A 21,227-nucleotide genomic window follows, 5' to 3' on the forward strand; every position below is an offset into this window, starting at 1 on the left:
GGCGGCCCGTCATTTCTACTCGTGTGTTCGGATGTTGGCCCCGCAAGCAGAACCATCGGGAAGTCGTTCCAAGGCCATTTCCAAAAAAGCTTTCAAAGGTCACGGCTCAGAGTGAACATGACACGTTCCCAACCGCATATCAACTTGCTGCTCTGGCCCACACCAGCTTTTTCTCGGGAACGCCAAAGACGCAAAAAGTTGATGACATGATTGTGACGATCCGGAGCTCTCATCGACATGAGTTCATAGTAGAACCAGTCAAAGGCGGATCCAAGGAAAAGAGGGACTCCATTTTCTCTGAATCGATTGTTTTGATTCAAAGGATTTCGTCGGAGGGCCGCAGACGGAAATGCGGAAGGATGAGAGGCCCACTTGAAAATTCGTCAACTTTTCGGAATGCGGTAAAAGTCGGTCAAGAGAGCCGTTGTGTCGCGGTCGCTACTGTGTCGTTCGTTGCATCGGCTTTCAGTGCAAGGTGTCACCCCCCCCCCCCCCACTTTACCCTTGACCCGCCACACGTGTCGACGCACACGAATCTTCCGTTACTGATTGACTGCAGTTGCATGTTCAGTCGGTCAAGAGAGCCCTTATACTGCTGTGACTCAGCAAGTGTTGGCAAAAACGTTTTCTCGAGCACCCGCCGACAGCACAACTTAATTAGAAGGCAAAACCAATGGAACAGATTTTTTTTTAAATCAGTTCTACACCAATTTAAATCCAGTTTCATTTGGTCTATTTGAGGGATTTCCATGAACCTGACACGTGAGCTTCAGGCGCACGGGTGAATTTAACCCAGTACAAAAGCCGCACGGAAAATGTTGCCTCTTATTGCCGTTGTCCTTTGCGTTCTCCAAACTCGCGGTCAAACAAGTGCTCCTCTGACATTCGCGTATCTAACGCACACCTCTCGGTATCATGTCGTGCACTTTTACGCCACTATAGATAGATCGATAGGTAGATCATTATACACACACACACACACACACATTCATGTTCCACATGATTTTTTTTGCCGGCACACCCGCCGAGTGATCTCCAATGCGTGTCGGTCGGTCCCAGAGGATAAACTACAACGGGATTGTTCTAAATAATTCAGCCCTTCTTTTGTGACAGACAGGAGGACGCCATCGCACGCTTCCACTGACGACCGGATGCGGCGAATGCATTTTTGCTCATTCCGCTTCGGATATGAAAAACCACGACGGGCGTTCGCGCGGGAGGTTGAAGGCAGCAAAGTGATTAGGTTGAGCTGTCATCGGCTTTGCCCCTTGTCGTAGGACCTTCCCGACGCGCGCGCGGGCGGGCGGGCTGGCGCGCTCTCTCGGAACGTTGTGTGACGGCTCCGGTGGGTGATGTCATCGTCTCCTCCTCCCTTCCTGTAATCCTGCCACACCGACGTGCAGATGTACGCGCACTCTTTTATTACAAACGGGGCTGGGCGTGATAAGCCCTTTTATGATGTTTATTATTTTTGCTGGTTTGTTTGTTGATTGAACATATAAAATGCAGCAAAATGAACTGGCAACAGTGAAGATTTTTTTTGGAGGCTTTCTTGAGAGCCAACCAACATGGTGCTCATCATCCGATGGTCGTCTCATCGTGGTCAGTCGTATTTTTAATGTGGAATAGTAACAAAGTGCTCTTCACCGGGGACACGTCGTCAACCTCATCCTTGTACACACACACACACAGAATCCCTCCTATGATGTAATCTCAGCACTCTGCACTTCCTTCAGGGCACACGGCACTTCCGCCGCTTCCAGCAGGCTGCCGGCACGGTCAAGTGCTGAGCGATTAAGCTGCAGCTAGCAGCTGCATGTTGCATCACGCGCAGGCACCCGGCCACAGAACACATCAGCAGAAACAGTCCCATGGATTACATTTGAGTTCATTTGAATGTGTATGGCTAAAATGGACCTTCTCACCCTCCCCCCCCCCCACCCCCTTCACATCCGATACAAGAGTTACATTTCAAAAGAATAATAATAATAATACGTGCAGCGTACATTATTTCAATATTGACAATGTTGAATTTATTTATATCTTATTTTATGGCGGCATGGTGGACAACCGGTTAGCGTGTCGACCTCACAGTGCAGAGGTCGTGGGTTCGATTCCGACTCTGGCCTCCCTGCGTGGAGTTTGCATGTTCCACCTGTGGAACATGCGCGGATTCCAAAAACATGCATGGCAGGTTGATGGAACACTCCAAATTGTCTCGCGGCGTGAGTGTGAGCGCGGATGCTTGTTCGTCTCTGTGTGCCCTGCGATTGGGCTGGCGACCGGTTCAGGGTGTTCCCCCACCTACTGCCCCAAGACGGCTGGGATAGGCTCCGGCACGCCCGCCGCCCTCGAGGAGGATATGTGGATTAGAAAATGGATGTTCATTTCAAATCCTAATCATAATCTACGTCCATCAAATCTGTCACTCTGTCATGTAAGACGATAAATAACATTCCCATCCCCAAGCAGGCAGATGCAGCGGCCCACAAGCTCAGCACTACTTGCGCGAGACTACATGTCAGCCCCTCCCTCCCCCTCGATTCTCAGCCTTCTACCTGCGTGCCTTGTCATCATGCCATCATCACGCAGCCTCCCTCCCTCCCTCCCTCAGCTCAGCCCCTCCTCCGTGGTATTCTGCCCAACAGATGGGTCTACACACACGCACACACATACACTCTTTCTTTTGTATTCAGAACTCCTCCCACTGGCCTCCCCCCTTTCTTTCGCTCCATCACCCTAATGCACTTTGGCAGTGGCGGACGCAGAGTTTGTTGCTGAAATAATCTCAATTTCTGGCTTTCTCGCTCTCTTTGGATACGTATGCCTAGAAGCAGTACATGCAACGTGTATCGATTGTTTACATGTCATCCAGCGGGATCTGATAGTCGGTGGAGAATCTGTTCTGGACTAACGTGTCCATGTTTGTGAATCTGTCTTTCAGTGTGGCAGAGAAGGGAGTCGAGGCATGCAAAGACCTCCTGGAGGCCTTCGATGCTTGTGTGAAGAGGGCGACGGAGGGGACCTCATGAGCTGGGAGTTTTGCCATCCAAACCTCAATGTGAGCACCCGACGTCATTCGGCCTGCAGGCCTTGCTTGTCTGGAGCGGCTTGCCGCACAGTGACCTCTTTTAAAAGACAACTTTGAAAATGAACAATCCGCATTTGGTCATGAGCACGTGAGCAGCTCAACCACTCAATTGAAATGATCCTACAAGTAACGATTTGTGTATGTGTGTGGGGGGGGGGGGGGGGGGGCGCAACATCTTTCTGCCATCACGGCCTCAGCTCATTGCCTGTCTTTTCTCTTCACCTGCCTTCATGTCACCTCTTCCTCCTTTCCGGCAGGTTGCACTGCACTAAGTCCTCCGAGTTCCCGGCGTTCCCTCCCGCACATCAGCACAGGACTGAATGGCAACGACGACGACCATGATCACGGTGTAACTAGCGCTGTGATGATTCGGGCTGAGTTTGGGACCTGGCAGCAGTAACCATAGTCCCCCCTCCCCCCCCCTCCCTACCCCCCACCCCCTCCGTTTCCTGACGTCTTTCAGTCTTCCGCCATTCCCTCTCTTCCTCTACGGTGCATTTACTTGTCGATACTTCCAGAGAACTAATGGCTAGTCTTGTCAATTCTAAACTTGAAACGAAGACTATCAATGGAAATAAAAGTACCAAATGATTGGTATACAAAAGCAACATTGTTATTTTGCAATTTGAAGTGTGGGGGGGGGGGGGGGGGTTGAAATGACTTGCACTCTGGTAAAGATGTTTTTAGACTTGGATCATATAATTCTACTGCATGCTGGGTGTGTCCAGCTGCGGCCCCGCCTCTTTTCCCATCTCTCCCGGCTGCAACACACCTGATTCAGATGATCAACTCATTGGCAGCATTCGAACGTTTCGATTTAGATGACCTTGAAATGACTACTCGGCCAATATTGGGTTGCGTGAACGCCATCCATCTCCAGCAGCTCCATTCTGAAAAAAGCCCTCTTCGAGCTTGTCTTTGTCGCCTCCATTGTGGACTCAGTGGTTTAGTTGACAAATCCACTGGTGCTGAGAAGAGTGTAGACTTTGCACATTTCCAGCAGTAAGTAAAGCCTCTAAATCCCCTTTCAATGGCTGACGTGACCCCCTCCCAGACTGGCACAGTGAATATTTGCAAATCTTGTCGTTTTTTTTGTTTTGGGTTTTTCTTTTTTTAATCTGCACTGCATAGTGTTCACTTATGGGTGACGTGTTGTTTTGTAATTCCCCCCGTGCCTGCATGATTGAACTTGACCATTTTATGTACGATATGACCAATATAAATCAGAAAAAAAAATAGAAAGGAACTGAACCTGCAACCTTCAAACTAGGAGAAGAGCACACTAAGGAGTGATTGTTATTGTCACAACATAATTGAAACCGCTCCAAGTGTGATGCAGGGCAGTTTGACATCACAGTAATGGAGAGCCATACTGATAAACAAACACGTCCGTGACCGTGTCAATCAAAACTGCATTATCAACTTTGTAAAAGCACAGTTTTGATGAAAATCAACCGCTATCGGTAGATGTCGCTCTGCATAACTGCTGAGTGTATGGAGCAAAATACAGAACAGTACAAATAACCCCACTCGTTCTGTCGTTTAAAAGAAACGTAGCCGTAACAGTGCCACCCTGTGGCCGTAAGGTTTAATTCACCCAAGAAGGAGCGTCATCTTTAATGTCAGTCATTCGTGTCACACACACACACACGCATAACCCCCCCCCCCCCCGCCCCCCCACACTTCCTATTTGTATGCTGCCCCCGACTGATATGGAGTATGAAACAGGAAACACTTCCGACAAGAAAGTAGCCACACGGGGGCAGGAGGGGTTTGAGGGAACCAGGCCTTTTAACTTCTGGGTTCGAAAAATGGCCACCAAAATAACTCCTCGGGGGTAATATCTAATCATATGTTAACTGTGGAAAGTTTCGAATAGCATGATATGCCCCCTTTTGCATACATGATTTAATTGTGTTACTTTGTCACTATTTTTAGAGCTACAATGTCGCAGCTGTCTTGGGGCAGTAGGTGGGATATACCCCGAACTGGTCGCCAGCCAATCGCAGGGTACACATAACCGAACAACCATTTGCGCTCACACTCACACCTAAGGACAATTTCGAGTGTTCCATTAGCCCTGCCGTGCATGTTTTTGGAATGTGGGAGTAAACCCGAGTACCCGGAGAAAACGGGGAGGACTCCGGTTTATGCAAACTCCGCACAGGAGGTCCGGGCATGGACTTGAACCCTGCACCTGTGCACTTTGAAGCCGACATGCTAACCAGTCGGGCACCCTGCCGCACTTCCTAACTAGATGTATGACAAAATTGCCATTTTAAATAAGGACAAAATATGTGCAGAGGTCTGTTTTTGTTGAACTAATATATGCCATCGTAGCGTGTAATATTCTCGATTTCAGAATGCATTTCTCAGTGGAAGTATGCAAAATCCAGCCGAAACCGACAAAGGGTATGAAATGTGAGCGTCAACGTTTGTTTGTCTCTGTATGTGCCCTGCGACTGGCTGGCGAGCAGTTGAGAGTGGAGTCGGTCGGCCTTTCGCCCCAAGTCAGCTGGGGCAGGCTCTCGATACTCCACATGACTCTGTTCAGCATCACCTGCGTTGAAAATGGATTGTTGGAGTAAAAAAAAAAAAAAAAATAGTCATAATACATTCAGAAGAGAAAGGGTGGAGGCGAGAGACAGAGAGAGAGGGGGGAGGGAGAGGGGAGGGGCAAGCGGAACCCGGATGCTGATGCTGCCCGTATTGGATGAATAGAAGGATGCAGGAGGGGAGGAGGACGAAAGAGAAGGGCACCGTTCCGGACTGCAGAGTGCTGGATGAAGACCGCCCCGTCCGCGCCATGTCCTTTCTCCGCTCTGCGCCTGCTTTTTGGGGCTCTTCTATTTTTCCTTTGTAATTAGGAGGATGCGCGCATAGGATGAGCGCGGCCGGCCGGGGAGACACGCGGGAGGAGAGGTGTGCAGTCCACCAGGCCAGCTGAGCCGAGGATGCCGCTGAGGGCGTCCTGGAACGAGCGTCACCGTCACCGTCACCGTCGGCTCCACTTCTTCCGGTTCTCCCGATTCGGAACCGGGGCGGCTTCGCCTTGACTGGCGGCCCGGTCCGTCCGCGCCTCTTTGACGCCGCTCGCCCCCGCCCTTCCCCTTCTTCCTCTATTTCCTGATGCAGGGCCGAGGAGGGGGGGTGAGCCAAAGTGTGGACCGGATATTGGAAAAGCCATTCTGGATGCTGATGCTGCTCTGATAATAGACGATTATCCGGCCCGACGTCGACTGAGCGCACGAAGACGGCCGGAACCCGTCGTGGATTTCAAGAAGGATCAACGAGCCGGACGGATTTGGAAATGTCTTTTTGACGTTCGCATCGAGGAAGGGTGGAGGGGGGCGGGGGGTCCCTGGAATCGATCGGGGCATGGATTGAGGCATTCCGACTTGGGATATTTGAGACTCTGCACTTGCAAAAATCAATCAGTTGGTCTTCCTGTTCGCGTCTGAGTAAGACCTGCAGCGCACTAAAAGAAGGAGCGAAGTCGGCTCCGTTGCAACCGGGGAGTGGGGTGGGTGGCTAGTCCCGATTTGTGAGCGCCTCCGCCGTCACGTCATCGTCCTCTGATCTCCACGTTTTTCCACGTAGAAACCGCTCACCCCAGTCAAAGACCACATTGGTTTCGGACGGAGACCGTCGCTTTTTTGGGGGGGCGGGGGGGGATGTTCTTTTCGGGTGGGGGCGGGCTCGGAGGCTAGACGACAAGCAAGTGAATGGGAGTAGCCTGCAGGGCCCCGGCGTTAGATCACGACCACCTCCGACGCCAAAGTCTCCTGGGATGAGCCTCTGCTGCATTGCGAGTCGAAACGGGCCCGCGGCTCTCTTGATTCTTCTGCTTTGAAAACGTTTTTTTTTTTTTTTTTTTTTTTTTTTTGCAATGTCGGGGAAAATGAGCAGCAAGGAGCCGGGCCAGTCCAACCAGTACGTGGGGCCTTACCGGCTGGAGAAGACCCTCGGGAAGGGACAGACTGGTAGGAATCTCCTCACTACGCTTTTCAATCTGACGATGCAATAATTCGCCGTGCTCCTTCCTCACCTTCCTTGTTTCGAAATAGTCACTTCATTAGGTTCACCCACATACCGTCAACCAATTGAATCAGCCTTGAACGTTTTTGTCACCCGGCGTGGCTTCGCTCCATCGGCCAGCAGATGCTCCAGTGGCCATTTATGGTCGTGGCGGACGACGAGAGCTTCTGGGTTCAAATGTCAGCCCGTCGCTTTGGGGTTTGCATGCTCTCCCTGTGCTCTTGGCATGATTCTTAACTCATTCAGTACCAGCCAATTCTAGACCAAGTCTGAAAAGACGTTTAAAAACGTCTTTGGGAGTGAATGAGTTAAGGTCACTCAAGCAAAAGACTCTCCTTTGTCTTAGGTTTTTTTTTGACCTCCTCAATGGGGTTGACTAAAGTAACCGAATCATTGGAAACAATGGGGGCTGGGACAATATCTTGATATCGTGGCTGTGTCTTGTCCCTCCTACTGTACCATTGGCTTGCAGGACCGGCATTGATGAGCCCCAAATGTCAACGCTGCCGAACACCAACAAAACGGTTTCGTTCCGTATTTGCTTTGGAAATGGCTCGCTTCATCCAAAAATGGTTTGATTTGGAGTTTAGAAAAGAACATGCTTCTCGAGGGCTTCAGTGGTCGTATTCTTGATGCCGTTTTTTTTGCATTGTTGTTACTTTGTTGGTTCTGATTTTACAATTGAATTACCGTGACACGTGATTGTCAAAAAATCAAAAACTCTGACTCCTATTCGCCAATGAGGTATAGGGATGAGCAGGTCAAGTACTCCGGCTTCTTACGACCTTAAAACACAAGCGCGGTAACTTAATTGAAGATGGGAAATTGGCCGTCGGTGTTCGTGTGACTTTGGATGCTTTGTTTGTTCGCGCGCGCCCCCGTACCAAAATAAAATGCCGCAGGCCGCGGCTCACCCCCGATCCTAATTGGGACTGCTTGAAATTGCAGTGCCTCAATGGCTTGGATGCTTGCGATCCACACAGCTCTGGAGTTTTTCATTTTGCTCGATCGCGTGCCTCGATTGTCCGTTGGCGTGACTCTCGTCTTGCGTCTTTTCGTACAGCGAATATACTCCATTTGATTTGATCAAACGTTTGCACGAAACAACCGGATCCAGATCCGTTTTTGAAGAGGACTCCGCATTTCCTGCACAAAATGTGTCTGGATCCAGATGATTTCATTGTGTGCAACCACCTGAGTCGATCAACGGGCCATTTTTGTTTCGTTGTTGTTTTCAGCGTAGGTCATCGTGTACTTGTCTTTGTGTTTCAGGACTGGTGAAGTTGGGCGTCCACTGCATCACCGGCCAGAAAGTTGCCATCAAGATCGTCAACAGAGAAAAGTTGTCCGAATCGGTCCTCATGAAGGTACCTTTGACGTGATCTCGCATTGCGCAAGAGCAACGCCGTCGTCAGAAATGTCCGGCTTCACCGCTGTCCCTCTCGCGTGTCGGATGGCTTCTGTTTTGCGATGACTTCATCGAAGTGTTTGCCGCGGACCGATGGAGCTTCTAAATGGCTCGCTTCTATCCCGTAGACGTGTCAACCTTCGGCCAATAGACGCACACAGTCATCGTTTTGTCCGTCGTCCGTAATGCGGTTGCATCATAACGATTCGCACGCTTACTCTGCCTCCTCCTTGGTGACAAGCTTGAAATGCAAAACCTTGAACGGGGGGGGCGGGGGGGTGGACCGCCTCCCCCCGCCTTCCCTCATCTTGATACGCCTCTGCCCACTTACTCTTCATTTTCCTGGATTTTAACCTCCCCGCAGCGATCTCTCTAAACGCCGCCCCCCCCCCCCCCTATCCCGCTCTCTCTATCTCCCTCCATCTGTCACTGCAGGTGGAGCGAGAAATCGCAATTCTGAAACTAATTGAGCACCCTCACGTTCTGAAGCTGCACGATGTCTATGAAAATAACAAGTATCTGTGAGTATCTCTCGGTCTCCCCCCGTCAGCGAAGCGGCGTGCGAGTTCGCATCGACGGCGCCGTTCGGATGGCTCGTTTCCGTTTCGGCGGAGCCTTTTTGTTCATTTCCCCCCCCCGCCAGGTACCTGGTGTTGGAGCACGTGTCTGGCGGAGAGCTCTTTGACTACCTGGTGAAAAAGGGCAGGCTGACCCCCAAAGAGGCCAGGAAGTTCTTCAGACAGATCATCTCCGCTTTGGATTTCTGCCACAGTTACTCCATATGGTCAGCGCGCCGCAGTTAAAAAACAAAAAAAAACTTTTTTTCCATATATTAACTCATTCAGTACCAGCCAATTCTGGACCAAGTCTGAAAAGACGTTTAAAAACGTCTTTGGGAGTGAATGAGTTAAAGCTCAGTGAGTTTCACAAACGCTCATCCAATTTGGCAAACATTCAACAGATTTGAACGTGAGGAGTTTTGTAATTTGAGCTGGCCTTGTCATTTTGTGCGTCTCCAGTCACAGAGACTTGAAGCCGGAAAATCTTCTCCTGGATGAGAAGAACAACATCAGGATAGCGGATTTCGGCATGGCCTCCTTACAGGTCGGGGACAGTCTGCTCGAAACGAGCTGTGGGTAAGTCGAACCTTTTTTTTATTTGTTCAGGTCTGCCGTCCTCATATTTGGCAATCTACTCTTTTGACTATGAAAATCCAAATGCATTTGCGTGTTCGCGATGATACCTCGACCCATTGGCGGCATCGAAAAGTCCGGTGGCACATCGACCGTAAAACTCGGAGCCCTCGCGAGCAAAAGCGGTTCCGCGTGTTTCAAAATGGAAAAGGGCGACCGTGCGAAAGTCGATTCGCTGAGCTCTATATTGAAAGGCGTTGTCTCATTTTCACGACAGATCCCCGCATTATGCTTGCCCTGAAGTAATAAAGGTAAGCGAGTGCGCGTGTACGCGACACGTCGAAGTGTTTGTTTCCGCGCGCGTCATGATTTGGTTTTGTTCCAGGGGGAGAAGTATGACGGCCGCAGGGCAGATGTCTGGAGTTGCGGAGTCATCCTTTTTGCACTACTTGTGGTTCGTATTTGTTCGTGTTTTCCTATTTTCTGTTCCTGTCTCGTCGGACGGTTCCTGTCTCGTCGTATTTGTCAGATTCAAACATCGACATCAATTTCAGGTGGAAGGAAATGCAAACGCTCGGTCAAGTTATCTTTCCACATCGACGCTTGATTTGATTTTCTCAGATGTTCAATGCTTTGCCACAAACGAAAACTGGCGTCGTGTATGTAGCCGTGGAGTGATGTCACCTTGCCCTCCTTGGGACGACGCACGCGTTGGAACGGATCTGAAAGTAGTCGCCTCCCATTCGGTCTAATGTCCTCATCTCTTCACAGGGCGCTTTGCCGTTTGACCACGACAACCTACGGCAGCTTCTTGAAAAGGTGAAAAGCGGAGTGTTCCACATGCCGCACTTTATACCACCTGACTGTCAAGCGTTGCTCAAAGGGATGATAGAAGTCAACCCTGACAAGAGACTCACGGTGAGCCCCAACGTCTCATCGGTCGGTCGGTCATTCGCTCACCACGGATTACAGATTCAATCAAAGCCGCACATTCGTCTGATGAAATTCTGATTAATGGAGCCCGAAAGGAGGGCAGAGAGTCTTTCTCTTTTGTTGGACAGGCGCTTCTCTTCATGGAAAGCAGCCACAACACACACGCGCGCAACTCTACGGTGTCATTTTTTTCTCCCCCTTTCTCAGAAGGCACTCACAACAACAGAAACAGCCCTGTGCCTAGCTCCGACCTTTACCCGGCGAATTATGACTCGGGGAATCAAAGCGTCCCCTCGGCGAGGCGCGTTTCCTCGCTGAAGATTGGCGGCGATGTCAAATGACATCCCCTCAAAGTGCCTGTGCAGTGAATCCTCCCGTGGCATCATAAAACCTTGATTAACAGACTGTGAAAAGGACTTAGTTGTCTACTTACCATATGCGTCGGTGTTGCAGCGTCAAGCAATTTGAGCGACGGTGCAGCAGCACAGGTTGATAGACATAAGACTCGCAAGCTTTCTTTATCCTACGTGAAAGTCACCGAATTCTTGGAGCTTACCGGAGCAGTCGTGACAGTCGCCAGGCTGCTCCCTGGTGGCCAAGGGGCCGCGCATTGAATGAATTTACGATTTTAAGATTTTATTATTCCCGTTTACAGCTCGGGTTGTTTGTGCTCTCTGGATCAAGTTGTAAATTGTGTTCGGTTGAGTTGAGTAATGCCACAATGACATTGCCATGACAGTCTGTGATGTATTAACCGCACACTGGACAAAGAGCTTATTTGATACGTACTTTTGTATTTTCACGTTACAGCTAGAAGCAATACAGACCCACGCCTGGTACCAGTAAGTAGATATATAAACATCTTTTTTTTACTTTTTTTTTTTTTTTTGGAAGAAACATGATATCATTTCATCCGTTTTTTTATGTGCCCCTTGATTTGTCATGAATGACAGCCTCCCCTCACGGGGCGTTCGATGCATCTTCACAATGCAATCGGCGCGACAATTGGCAGTGGCAATGACGATTAGTCCTGTCTGAAATGGATTGTTGACGTGTGGGGTTGCCGTGTCGAAGTGCGCCGCCTCACCCCCTGAGGTTCTTCTAATTACAAGTCACCCTATTGAGCTACTTGAGACGCGGTCCCGTGCCATCGGCGCTTCTGATAACGTTAAGGACGGCAGAGAAAAAGCCCGGAAGGCCCTGACCACACGTGACCTGGGCTCTGCTGCAAGCGTGTCGCGTCTTACCTCCCATTGCTCGAAAATCATTTTTCTCAGCATGTTTCCTTCCTCCATTAGGAGTGGTCGCAATGAGCCGTGCCCCGAGCGGCCCCCTCCCCGACGCGTGTGTGTGACAAGGGTGCTATCGCTGACCGACCTGGACCCCGACGTCTTGGAAAGCATGTACTCTTTAGGGTGCTTCCGGGATCGGGTCAAACTCACACGGGACCTTACAAGTGAGGAGTGAGTAAATCCTACCCATCCGACATCTTCAAATAGATTTGCTTGCGGCCCGAAAAGGGCTCATACTCGACAGTTATTTCTGAGAGAGGCAACCGTTGGTAATGCCAGAACTCATCAATGACGACGTACAAGCGAGCACGATAGCATTCATGGCCGCTCGCGATCGGATAAATACCAAGTAGGTCGATGTAAGCGAGCGCCGTCGACAAATTCCGTCTTTTTTTTTCATCTCGTGAAATAACCGGGAAGTAGACCGCCGACGTCAGCCCCAACGAGTTGTTGGTCAAACATCATCGGTTATCCAAAGAACCATTCGATGGTAAGCTGGGCTCCTTTTATGCAGAAATTATGCCAGCGTGCTAGGCTTGAACAAAATAAAGGCATTTCAGTTCTTGCTTATCCCCTTAATTCATTTGCCAATCGTGTCATGATTGGGTAGACCAGGGGTGGGCAATTATTTTTTGCATAGGGCCACATGAGAACCAGAAAATATTATGGAGGGCCGGATCAAAAGGGTGAACTAAATTCGACATATTAATTACATTTCTTTATTTAAAAAGCAGTATTTTGCATTTTTTGGCACGTTTTTCAGACTTTAAGAGTACATTATTCCGTCGTATCGAACGGGATTTGCTTGACTTGGCGCTACTGCGGGCTTCCGTATCGTCTCCCCCTTCCTCCCAATGCTCTGCAACTTCCAGTAACTGTGCCACCTGGCGTTGAAATGCCTGTCATTACGAGTCCAAATGAAATGAATGCAGTCGTTGACATCGAACCTTAATTGTGTACCAACCTTCGGCGGGGCCGGATTAAAAAGACCAACGGGCCGCATTTGGCCCGCGGGCCGTAGTTTGCCCACACTTGGGGTAGACTGTATGTGAATTTCCATCTCGATTGCAGGGTCGGCCTATCGGCCGGCAGCCATCGGTTCTCTTTTACCTGACGTAACATTTCTTTTTTTCTTTTTTTTCTCCGACACTTCACGCGATGAAACTTCAGCAGTAGACTCGAAAGCTCGCCGATCGGAGACATGTTACGTTTTGGAAATGACACTTGACGCGCCGCACCGCGCGATGAAAAAAAAATCACGAACCCTCTCGGAGAACGTTTCCATCTTTTGCCGCCCGAAAAAACGCGATCATCTAGCGCACGACCGGATGCCGGATCTATTTGTCTCGTCTGCAGAGAGAACCAGGAAAAGATGATTTACTACCTCCTGTTGGACAGAAAGGAGCGCTACCCCAGCTATGAAGATGAAGATTTGCCACCGAGAAATGACGCCGGTAAGACGGCTTCCGCTGTTCCGCATCGCAAACATGAACGATTTTTGTTGTTGTTGTTGTTGTAATTGTGCATGGCGCTGCAGCCGTTTCAAAATGTTTTGTCAAAGACCCACCTAGGAAGCGCGTGGACTCGCCCATGTTGACCCGCCACGGCCGTTGTAGACCAGAGAGGAAGAGTCTGGAGGTTCTCAGTGTAACCGAGCAGGGCTCTCCCACCCCGCCCCGCAGGAATCTGGACACCAATGCACACAGCCAAAGGTAGATGGGCGGAATTTCTTTGAGACCGATCTCGTTTCTGACGCTGCGCTCTTTCCAAAAGGTCTCGTTCAGTGAGCGGAGCATCCACGGGTTTGTCGTCCAGTCCTCTCAGCAGTCCCAGGGTGAGCCGACTTTTTGTTGTTGGCTGGACCTTTTCCCTCAGTTGTCCGATCGTGACCTTCTTCCAGGGGGTGTGAAGCCAGCAGCTGGCAAACACCCCCGCAGCCTCCGTCATGCGGATTGGTGGGTCGACCTATTCCGGGTGAACGGCAACTGCCGACCTTCTGAATAATAATCAGAAGAATGCAAGAACGAGAAAGGCAAAAGTGGAACGGCCGGATGAGGGTCGGCCTTGGTCTTTCGCCCCTACTTGTCTTCTCATCCATCGATTGCACCGATCGACGGATGAGAAGATGAGAAAAGGCGGGTCCTTTCCTGATCATTCTTCATGAGGTTGGCAGTCGGCGTTCTCTATGGCATTCCCAAAGCTCGGCTTTTCACTCTTCCCATTCTCGGCCATATGCCAGTCGCGTTCTTTTAGGGCCGTTCATTCATCTTCCATCTTGCTCGTCGAAGAATCGCTTCCACGCGTCATTTCATGATCATTGCTTTCTCTCTCATGTGTCTCCCCACACCCTCGTCAGAGCCCGGTCTTCACTTTCAGCCGGTCGCAAGTCCCTTCGGCTTCCTCCTCTAAAGATCCTAAACCAGCGAGCGCAAGCACGCCCCGGCCTATCCGCCCGGCGCCCGACCCAAAAACTCAGACCCTGCCGTCAAAAGGCCCCACTGACCGTCCTCATCTCAACTCCATGAAGTCCCTCCCGCTGCAGACCCCCGGCACTCCATCGCCATCCCCCTCTCCGCTGCTCTCTCCCATCCCTCGTTTTTTCAACTTTCCCTCTCCGTCTATCTTCAAGTCCAAGAACGCCCACTCGTCCTCTAACTCCTCTGCCGCCACTCCTCCTCCTGTGTCGCAGGTCACGCCGCAAGGCTCGCCTCTCCCCACCCCTTCGGGCACGCCCGTGCACCAAATCCAACACCCTTGCTCCACCACCCCTCCCTCCTCTTCCTCCTCGTCCTCTTCTCCCAGAGGGGATGGGTCCGGGGGCGCTTCTCTGTCCCTGACGCCGCCCTCCAGTCCGGGTAGCAGCGGCGGCCTGGCCTCCTCGAGCTCCGCCCACTGGCGGACGAGGCTCAACTCGTTCAAAAACAACCTGCTGGGCTCGCCGCGCTTCCATCGGCGCAAACTCCAAGGTGGGAGAACACGCTTTTATCTTCGCGGCGGGAGACCGCTCATCTGCCGCGTGGCACCTTTGCGCTAATGCGACCCACGGGCGGTTGCATTCGCTCTCGATTGCGAAATTGGGGCTTGATTCACGATGAGGAGTTTTTTCCATTGAAATGCGCCGCCCCTGACCTCTTTTGTGTCCGTCTGTTCATTCCGTGTAGTCCCAACATCAGAGGACATGTCCAGTTTAACTCCAGAGTCCAGTCCAGAGTAAGAACATCTTCTTCTCACTTTTTGTCTTCACGACTCAAGATTAGGCAGGGTCTGACATCATTTGTCGGATGGCGTCGCATCGTAGCGGCGGGACGGCTGCCGCTCATTTCTAAATCCAAAAATCATTCCGTTTCTTGTTATTTCATCACATTTGTCGAGGTGATAAAATTTGGCTTTTCATTAGCCGTTAGCGAGAATGAAATCTCGACACAGTAAACATGTACATGAGTTGAACTTTTACCGTATTCAGATTGATTTATCAAGTGCCTGTATCGATTGTTTGTCGGAGTTTAGTCTGCCTTTCGCTCGCCGCGAGTTTAGGATAGGCTCCATCTCTCTTTCTGTCCACCCAAATGGATACGCGGGAGACCGACGTATGGATTCATGTTAATGGCTCCCCCGTTTGATCCTCACTCCTGAAGTAATAAATCGTCTCGTTTGCACGAGCGCGATGGTTTGGTCATGTGTGACGAAAGTGACCTTTGAGCTTCCTTTCAAAATTGACGCCGATGGAAGTGTGATTTTAAATAGCAAAATAAATGGAGATGCAGCTCACTGGTAAGCAGTGCTATTTTTTTTAATAGAATTACAAGAGAAAAAAAAAGAAAATCTCTTTAACTCATTCACTACCATCCAATTCTGGACCAAGTCTAAAAAGACGTATAAAAACGTCTTTGGGAGTGAATGAGTTAATCTCTTTAACCAAATGAAGGTGTTCGTGCTTTTGTTTAGTCAAAAGGTAAAGAAAGTGATGAAAGCCGTTTTGTGCCCGAGGCTAAATATTGAAATAAGCGCTATTTTGCTTCCATCCCCTTTTGCTGTTGGGCTAATGTGCGCATGGAACGATTGTTGACAGACTGGCAAAGAGGTCGTGGTTTGGCAATTTCATCAGCCTGGAGAAAGAGGAGCAGATCTTTGTCTTAATTCGAGACAAACCCCTCAGCTCGATTAAGGCGGACATTGTTCATGCGTTTCTTTCGGTAAGTACAATCGCGCTGAGGTGCGCCTCAGTTATTCAAAACAATTGGCCTCGATTGTGGCGTGGAAAACAACATTTGTTTTTGTTTGCCCCCCCCCCCCCCCCCATCTCCAGATCCCTTCCCTCGGTCACAGCGTTGTGTCTCAGAACAGTTTCCGAGCAGAGTACAAGTCCTCTGGTGGCCCCTCCGTCTTCCAGAAGCCTGTCAAGTTCCAAGTATAATATTTCCTTTTTTTTTCTCCACCAATACCCCAGTCCTAAAAAAAAAAAAAAAGAGCCGATTGCGATTGACTCAGACAGATTGTAAGAGACATTACGGAGTTCTGTCGCCACTTTGTGAGCCACAGAAGAAGGTCCCTTATCCATCAAGTGCTGCAAAGTAGAAAATGAACGCCATCATCAAAAACAAACAAACAAGCGTCTCAATAATGTGTTTTTATTTGATGTCTTTTCGATCCGACCGCGTTGTTGTCTTCTGCTGTAAACGGTGTGCCGGGTCTTCCCCTTCAGGTCGACATTGGTTTCTCTGAGGGAGACAAGGGGCTGGAAAGGGAGAGAGCGGAGAGGGAAGGCAGGAGAGCTTTGGGCATATACAGCGTCACCTTCACCCTCATAACAGGTAGCGTCATCTATTTCGAGCTGAGCGGACCGACGGTACGCATGAGATACTTGATCCCCGAAAGCATTTTCATCACATGAACGGCTGATGTCAAGCATTAAAAAAATAAAAGGGTGAGGGGGGGGGGGGGGGCAATGGTTGGCAATGTATAATCCGACAGCATCATCTTTCAGAGGCATCCCGTGGGATGGGGTGAATTTCATTTTTGATCACGGGATTGGCCGATCAGGAAAGTCACCAGGAGCAGGGCGGGGGGAGCGAAAGCAAAAGAACTTGCAAAATGTTGCCTCGGGATTCGAAGTGAATGGGGGGTCAATCGCTCTCTTGGTGTCGGAGAGAGCTGGAGTCCAAATGCGCTCCCGTGTGTGTGTGTGTGTGTGTGTGTCTCTCTCCCGCTGAAGCGATTTCCCTTTTCAGGTCCGAGTCGCAGATTCAAGAGGGTGGTGGAGACCATTCAAGCTCAGCTCCTGAGTACTCACGATCAGCCTTCGGTGCAGGCGCTGGCTGGTGTGTAGCGCCCCCAAACTCAGCAGCTGTATGTGAGACTGGCGATTTTCTCGCTCCCATCTCTTTTCTTTGAAATCTTCACCTTGCGCCCATCAGATGAGAAGAACGGCAAACCCTCCCGGCAGCCCGGCACGCCTTCGCGTCAGAATTCCAAGCGTTGTGAAAGCGGATCCGAGAAGGAGCGCGCGCTGGATGCGGCCAGCGCCAGCGGCGGCATCCTCCAAAGGCAAAGCTCGGCGAAAGAAAAGACCAGACTTCTCTCCGCAACCAATGGGACACAGTCACACCCCTGAGAAGAAGAACGCTATCCCCCAAGAGGACGGACGTCTCCTCTGTCCTCGATTCCACCCGCATCCTTTCAATCCACTTTTCCTTCTTTCCGCCTCGCCGCTCGGCCGTCGGTTCCGAGCGACGGACCGGAAAGGGAACAGATTTTGCTCCATCCTCCGCGGGAGAGCTGATCTTTTCCCAGGCCGCGAGGAGAGGTCGGAAGGAAGATTCCCACCCCTGCCCGCCCCCCTAAAAAAAAATCCCACTTTAGCAGAAAATCTCACCTTCACTCGCTAATGAAGAAAGCACATGACCCGCTCACGAATATATTGGATGCTTCACGTCGTTCACACTTTGCCGCAAACCTCCGATCGTCGTCCAAGGACGTTGCCGTTCATCAGCTGCGGTTTTCATCAATGCTCCCTCGACATGACCTTACGGCGAACATTAAGAGTCACGTGATCAAATGGAATGTCAATTTAAAAGGCGCAAAAACAAAACGACAACGACAAAAAACGCAGGTTGTTCCTTGAGAAATGAGGCAGAAGCGGAAGCGTCCGAGTTCAATGAGGTTTATTGATCAGCAAAGGGATGCTGTGTTTTAGCAAAAGCAAAGTGAAATAACAGTTATCGCGCACACCGAGACGCCACAAAAGAAGATTCTGACGGGGTTGGGTGTAACGTCACCGTCCAGATACCGTCTGTATACCGGCGTCTAGAAATAAGGCCCACTGATGCATTTTGTCCTCCAATGTATGCGAGTCATTAGGTCTCACTGTTATTTCTGAATTCAAATGATAAACGCTATGATACCGTATTGCCTTTAACGGAGGAGAAATAGTGGATCACCATTTAGATTATCCCCCCCCCCCCCCCATTTTCCACTCATGATGCACACCCACGTGTCTCTCTCTCTCAAGAAACCCCCCCCCCCCCAAAAACTGTTAGATGTTAGGCAAAACACATATTGGCTCACAATAGGCCATTGGCCGAGACGAGCAGAAAGAGTCTTCAACCAACTTGACAATAGATGACAAAAGTCGCTCGATTTAGTTTTATTCTTTGTTCATCAAATACAAGATGGCCCAGTTTGAGGTGACATCATTTCACTTATTTTTCACCGCCCTTTATGTATTTTGTCATTTCGGCAGTGGGCTAAATCCACAGTCCTTTCCAGCAACTCTCTGCTACCAAATTCAAGTATCGAGTACAACTTTATTGTCAAATGTGCTGTATGTGGTAAGATACATGTTCAAGGACACACCCTTTGCAATAAAAGCCCAGCAAGAATTAGCAAACAGGCACAGCGAACCTTTCGCCTGCACCAAAATCAGGTTGGACCAGCATTTCCGCATGCACCGTCTTCGAAAATTGAGCCCAAGGTGTTGGATTCTATCGTGCTGCAGCATTATTTTGACTCCTCTGCATTTTATTTTAGGACACTCCCTGATGGCATGTTATGATATTTCTTTATGTTGCTCGTGGTTACATTATTTACTGCAATATTGCACCCTCCCCCCAAAAATAAATAAGGAGAATTAGACTTCAGATAAATTTGGGCAATTATTGCTTCCAATCACGATTGAAAAGTATTAGCAGACCAGAAGTACTTGTTATAAAGAGAAAAAAAGAAACCTTCACCTTTATCATCCAACATTCACCTGCAGAATAATGAAAAAAATCTCAAATCCAAAAACACCTTTCTTTATTTTCTTTTTTTTAAATCAAACAATGTATTGCTCGCAAAGGGCGAAAGACAGAATGTGCAAATGTGAAACACATTGATTGTGACCTCTGTCATTGTACAAACGCTGCACAGAAATTGCCCGCAGGGGGAAAGGCAATCGAAAATTCAAGCCGCGTAATGATTGTTTTTTTTTTGGATGTTGACTTTTTTTTTTTCCGTGTATTCATGCCACCAGCAAAATAGGCACTGTCGATATGAATGTTTATCATTTTAAATATTTGTTTTTCAACGATGTATTTATCATTTATCGTTTACTCACCACAAAAGCTTTTAATCTTGTGAAATTAATGCTGCAAAAAAAAAAAAAAAAAAACACCCTCCTGGGTCGTTATCATGACGTGTTTATATTGAAGCCACATTCTGCCCATTTCTTCTGGTGTTGTTACTCCAAACGACTTACACCTCCAAAGATAAAATTCCCATTCCAACACAGCAAAAGAGAAGCTCAGACTTGTAGTTTGTTTTTGCGTCTGTCACCGTCTTGTTAAAAGGGAACGCCAGCTCGTGTACGTTTCTGGAATGGAAGAAAATGAGCGCCGTCGTGCATGGAACACTGTTCTAATCACAGGCGCTCCGTTTCAAAAATGAAACACAATTTGTGGCTCCAGTAGCAAAGTGTGGCAGTGGTTTTTCGGTCATCCCCCCCCCCCCCCCCCTTCAAAAAAATATCAATTGACGTCATGCTTGAATTGGTTTTAATCCGATGATGGATCAAATGTGTCCATGCCATCACTGCATGTTGATGTTGAGCTGAAAGCGGCACTCTGGCGGCTGTTGTGAGAACAGCCTCACCTCGCCGCTGGCAATGCTGCGTGGCTCGCTGTGCCACAATGTGACCACACGCACGAAAAAAAAAAGACCATTGACTTGAAACAATGTTTCACTGACCTGCAAATGGGCTTGTGTTTAATTGTTGTCGTGCACCGAAAAGTCTTTTTGTCTACTTTCTCTCTCTGCGGTTTTGGTAGGTCTCGCAAATGAGAATGCAAACATAGTCAACTTAAGTGTTATTGTTTTCCGACAAGAAGGGGGGCGGGGGGAACAGATGTACTTTTTGGGTTTTTCCAAAACGTTAACAGTGATATAAAAGATACAGTGTTGAGGTTTACGTCAACATTCGATCGCTTTCTCTTTTTCTCATCCGAGGTTCTCCTTTATTTTCATCCTTCTTAACTCATTCACTCCCAAAGACGTTTTTAAACGTCTTTTCAGACTTGGTCCAGAATTGGCTGGTACTGAATGAGTTAACAGAGAAGTAGGCCTTGAAAAGTGCGGCCCGCCCTGTTCAAACGTCAAGAGTGTCACAAGTGTTTGGAGGTAAAAAAGATCGTTGAGAGATACCGGTAGCTCTTCAACACATCAAGTTGCTTGTTTTTTTGTTTTTTTTTTCTCTCTCTGCGAGGAAAGTTTTTGGATAAAGCAATGAAACCAGAAAAGCCACAAAGAGCCGCTGCACTTAAGAGCTGCCTTGAACAAACTTAGAATGCACTGCTACTATTGAAAACAACAATCCATCCTCACCCGTCTTTACATGTATAGCGGTATATATATCGCAGCCACCCCGCCCCGCTCCCTGTCATTTAATCACCCCCCCCCCTTGTCTTTGTATACATTTGACACTCATTACTTCAACGCACTTGCACCCTATATGCCTTTTGTCTGTCTCCATTGTATGCCATCTGTTCCCATGTAGCGTTCGTTGTCTTTTATCGACACTGTAGTCGCCATAAAACATTTTCCCTCATTTTCCTGGTGTGTCATTTTTCCACTTTCACCTGCATCTGTACCACTCCAATCAATCAAGCGCACCGAACGGAACTCCACCTCTCACCCTCCACTCAAACTACTCAAGCGAAAACAAATTCAAAATGATTGTAATGAGGGGAAACATGCCTGTGAGAAACGTTCAACAATAAACAGCAATGGAATTATGTGTGGCTAATTGATGCTTTTCTGATACTGAAATTGATCCCCAGTCTTCCCCAAAAGCAAAACTA

The 21,227-nt window shown here is 49.1% G+C and overlaps 1 protein-coding gene across 3 annotated transcripts; it reads left to right on the forward strand.

Moving 5' to 3' along the window:
• The first annotated feature begins 3,731 nt into the window (after positions 1–3,731).
• Positions 3,732–21,161, forward strand: brsk1b (BR serine/threonine kinase 1b). 3 transcript variants are annotated; one of them, XM_086133404.1, is made up of 20 exons: positions 3,732–7,074; positions 8,402–8,496; positions 8,973–9,058; positions 9,181–9,321; positions 9,557–9,673; positions 9,948–9,981; positions 10,056–10,124; positions 10,442–10,588; positions 11,414–11,445; positions 11,902–12,066; positions 13,252–13,349; positions 13,457–13,607; positions 13,669–13,729; positions 14,252–14,861; positions 15,057–15,105; positions 15,965–16,088; positions 16,202–16,303; positions 16,598–16,706; positions 17,124–17,241; positions 17,310–17,456. In XM_086133404.1, the coding sequence occupies exons 1-19, from the start codon at positions 6,981–6,983 to the stop codon at positions 17,219–17,221; spliced, it is 2,382 nt and encodes a 793-aa protein (XP_085989530.1). In that variant the 5' UTR covers positions 3,732–6,980; the 3' UTR covers positions 17,222–17,241; positions 17,310–17,456. The 3 variants fall into 3 exon arrangements, with proteins under 3 accessions (XP_085989530.1, XP_085989529.1, XP_085989531.1); XM_086133403.1 differs by having other exon boundaries at positions 3,734–7,074; positions 17,124–17,213; positions 17,310–21,161; XM_086133405.1 differs by having other exon boundaries at positions 3,736–7,074; positions 14,585–14,861; positions 17,124–17,213; positions 17,310–21,161.
• Positions 21,162–21,227: the final 66 nt, after the last annotated feature.

This window comes from Hippocampus guttulatus, chromosome 16 (genome assembly GCF_054856545.1).
Source record: "Hippocampus guttulatus isolate MCC_2025c chromosome 16, RoL_Hgut_1.0, whole genome shotgun sequence".
Taxonomy (NCBI): domain Eukaryota; kingdom Metazoa; phylum Chordata; class Actinopteri; order Syngnathiformes; family Syngnathidae; genus Hippocampus; species Hippocampus guttulatus.

Bases quoted from the DNA above. Each gene is read 5' to 3' on its own strand.
- brsk1b (XM_086133403.1), top strand. From the start codon at position 6,981: ATGTCGGGGAAAATGAGCAGCAAGGAGCCGGGCCAGTCCAACCAGTAC. The intron at 13,730-14,251 runs GTGAGCCGACTT...CACCCTCGTCAG, and splicing joins GTCCTCTCAGCAGTCCCAGG to AGCCCGGTCTTCACTTTCAG. The intron at 16,304-16,597 runs GTATAATATTTC...CTTCCCCTTCAG, and splicing joins AGAAGCCTGTCAAGTTCCAA to GTCGACATTGGTTTCTCTGA.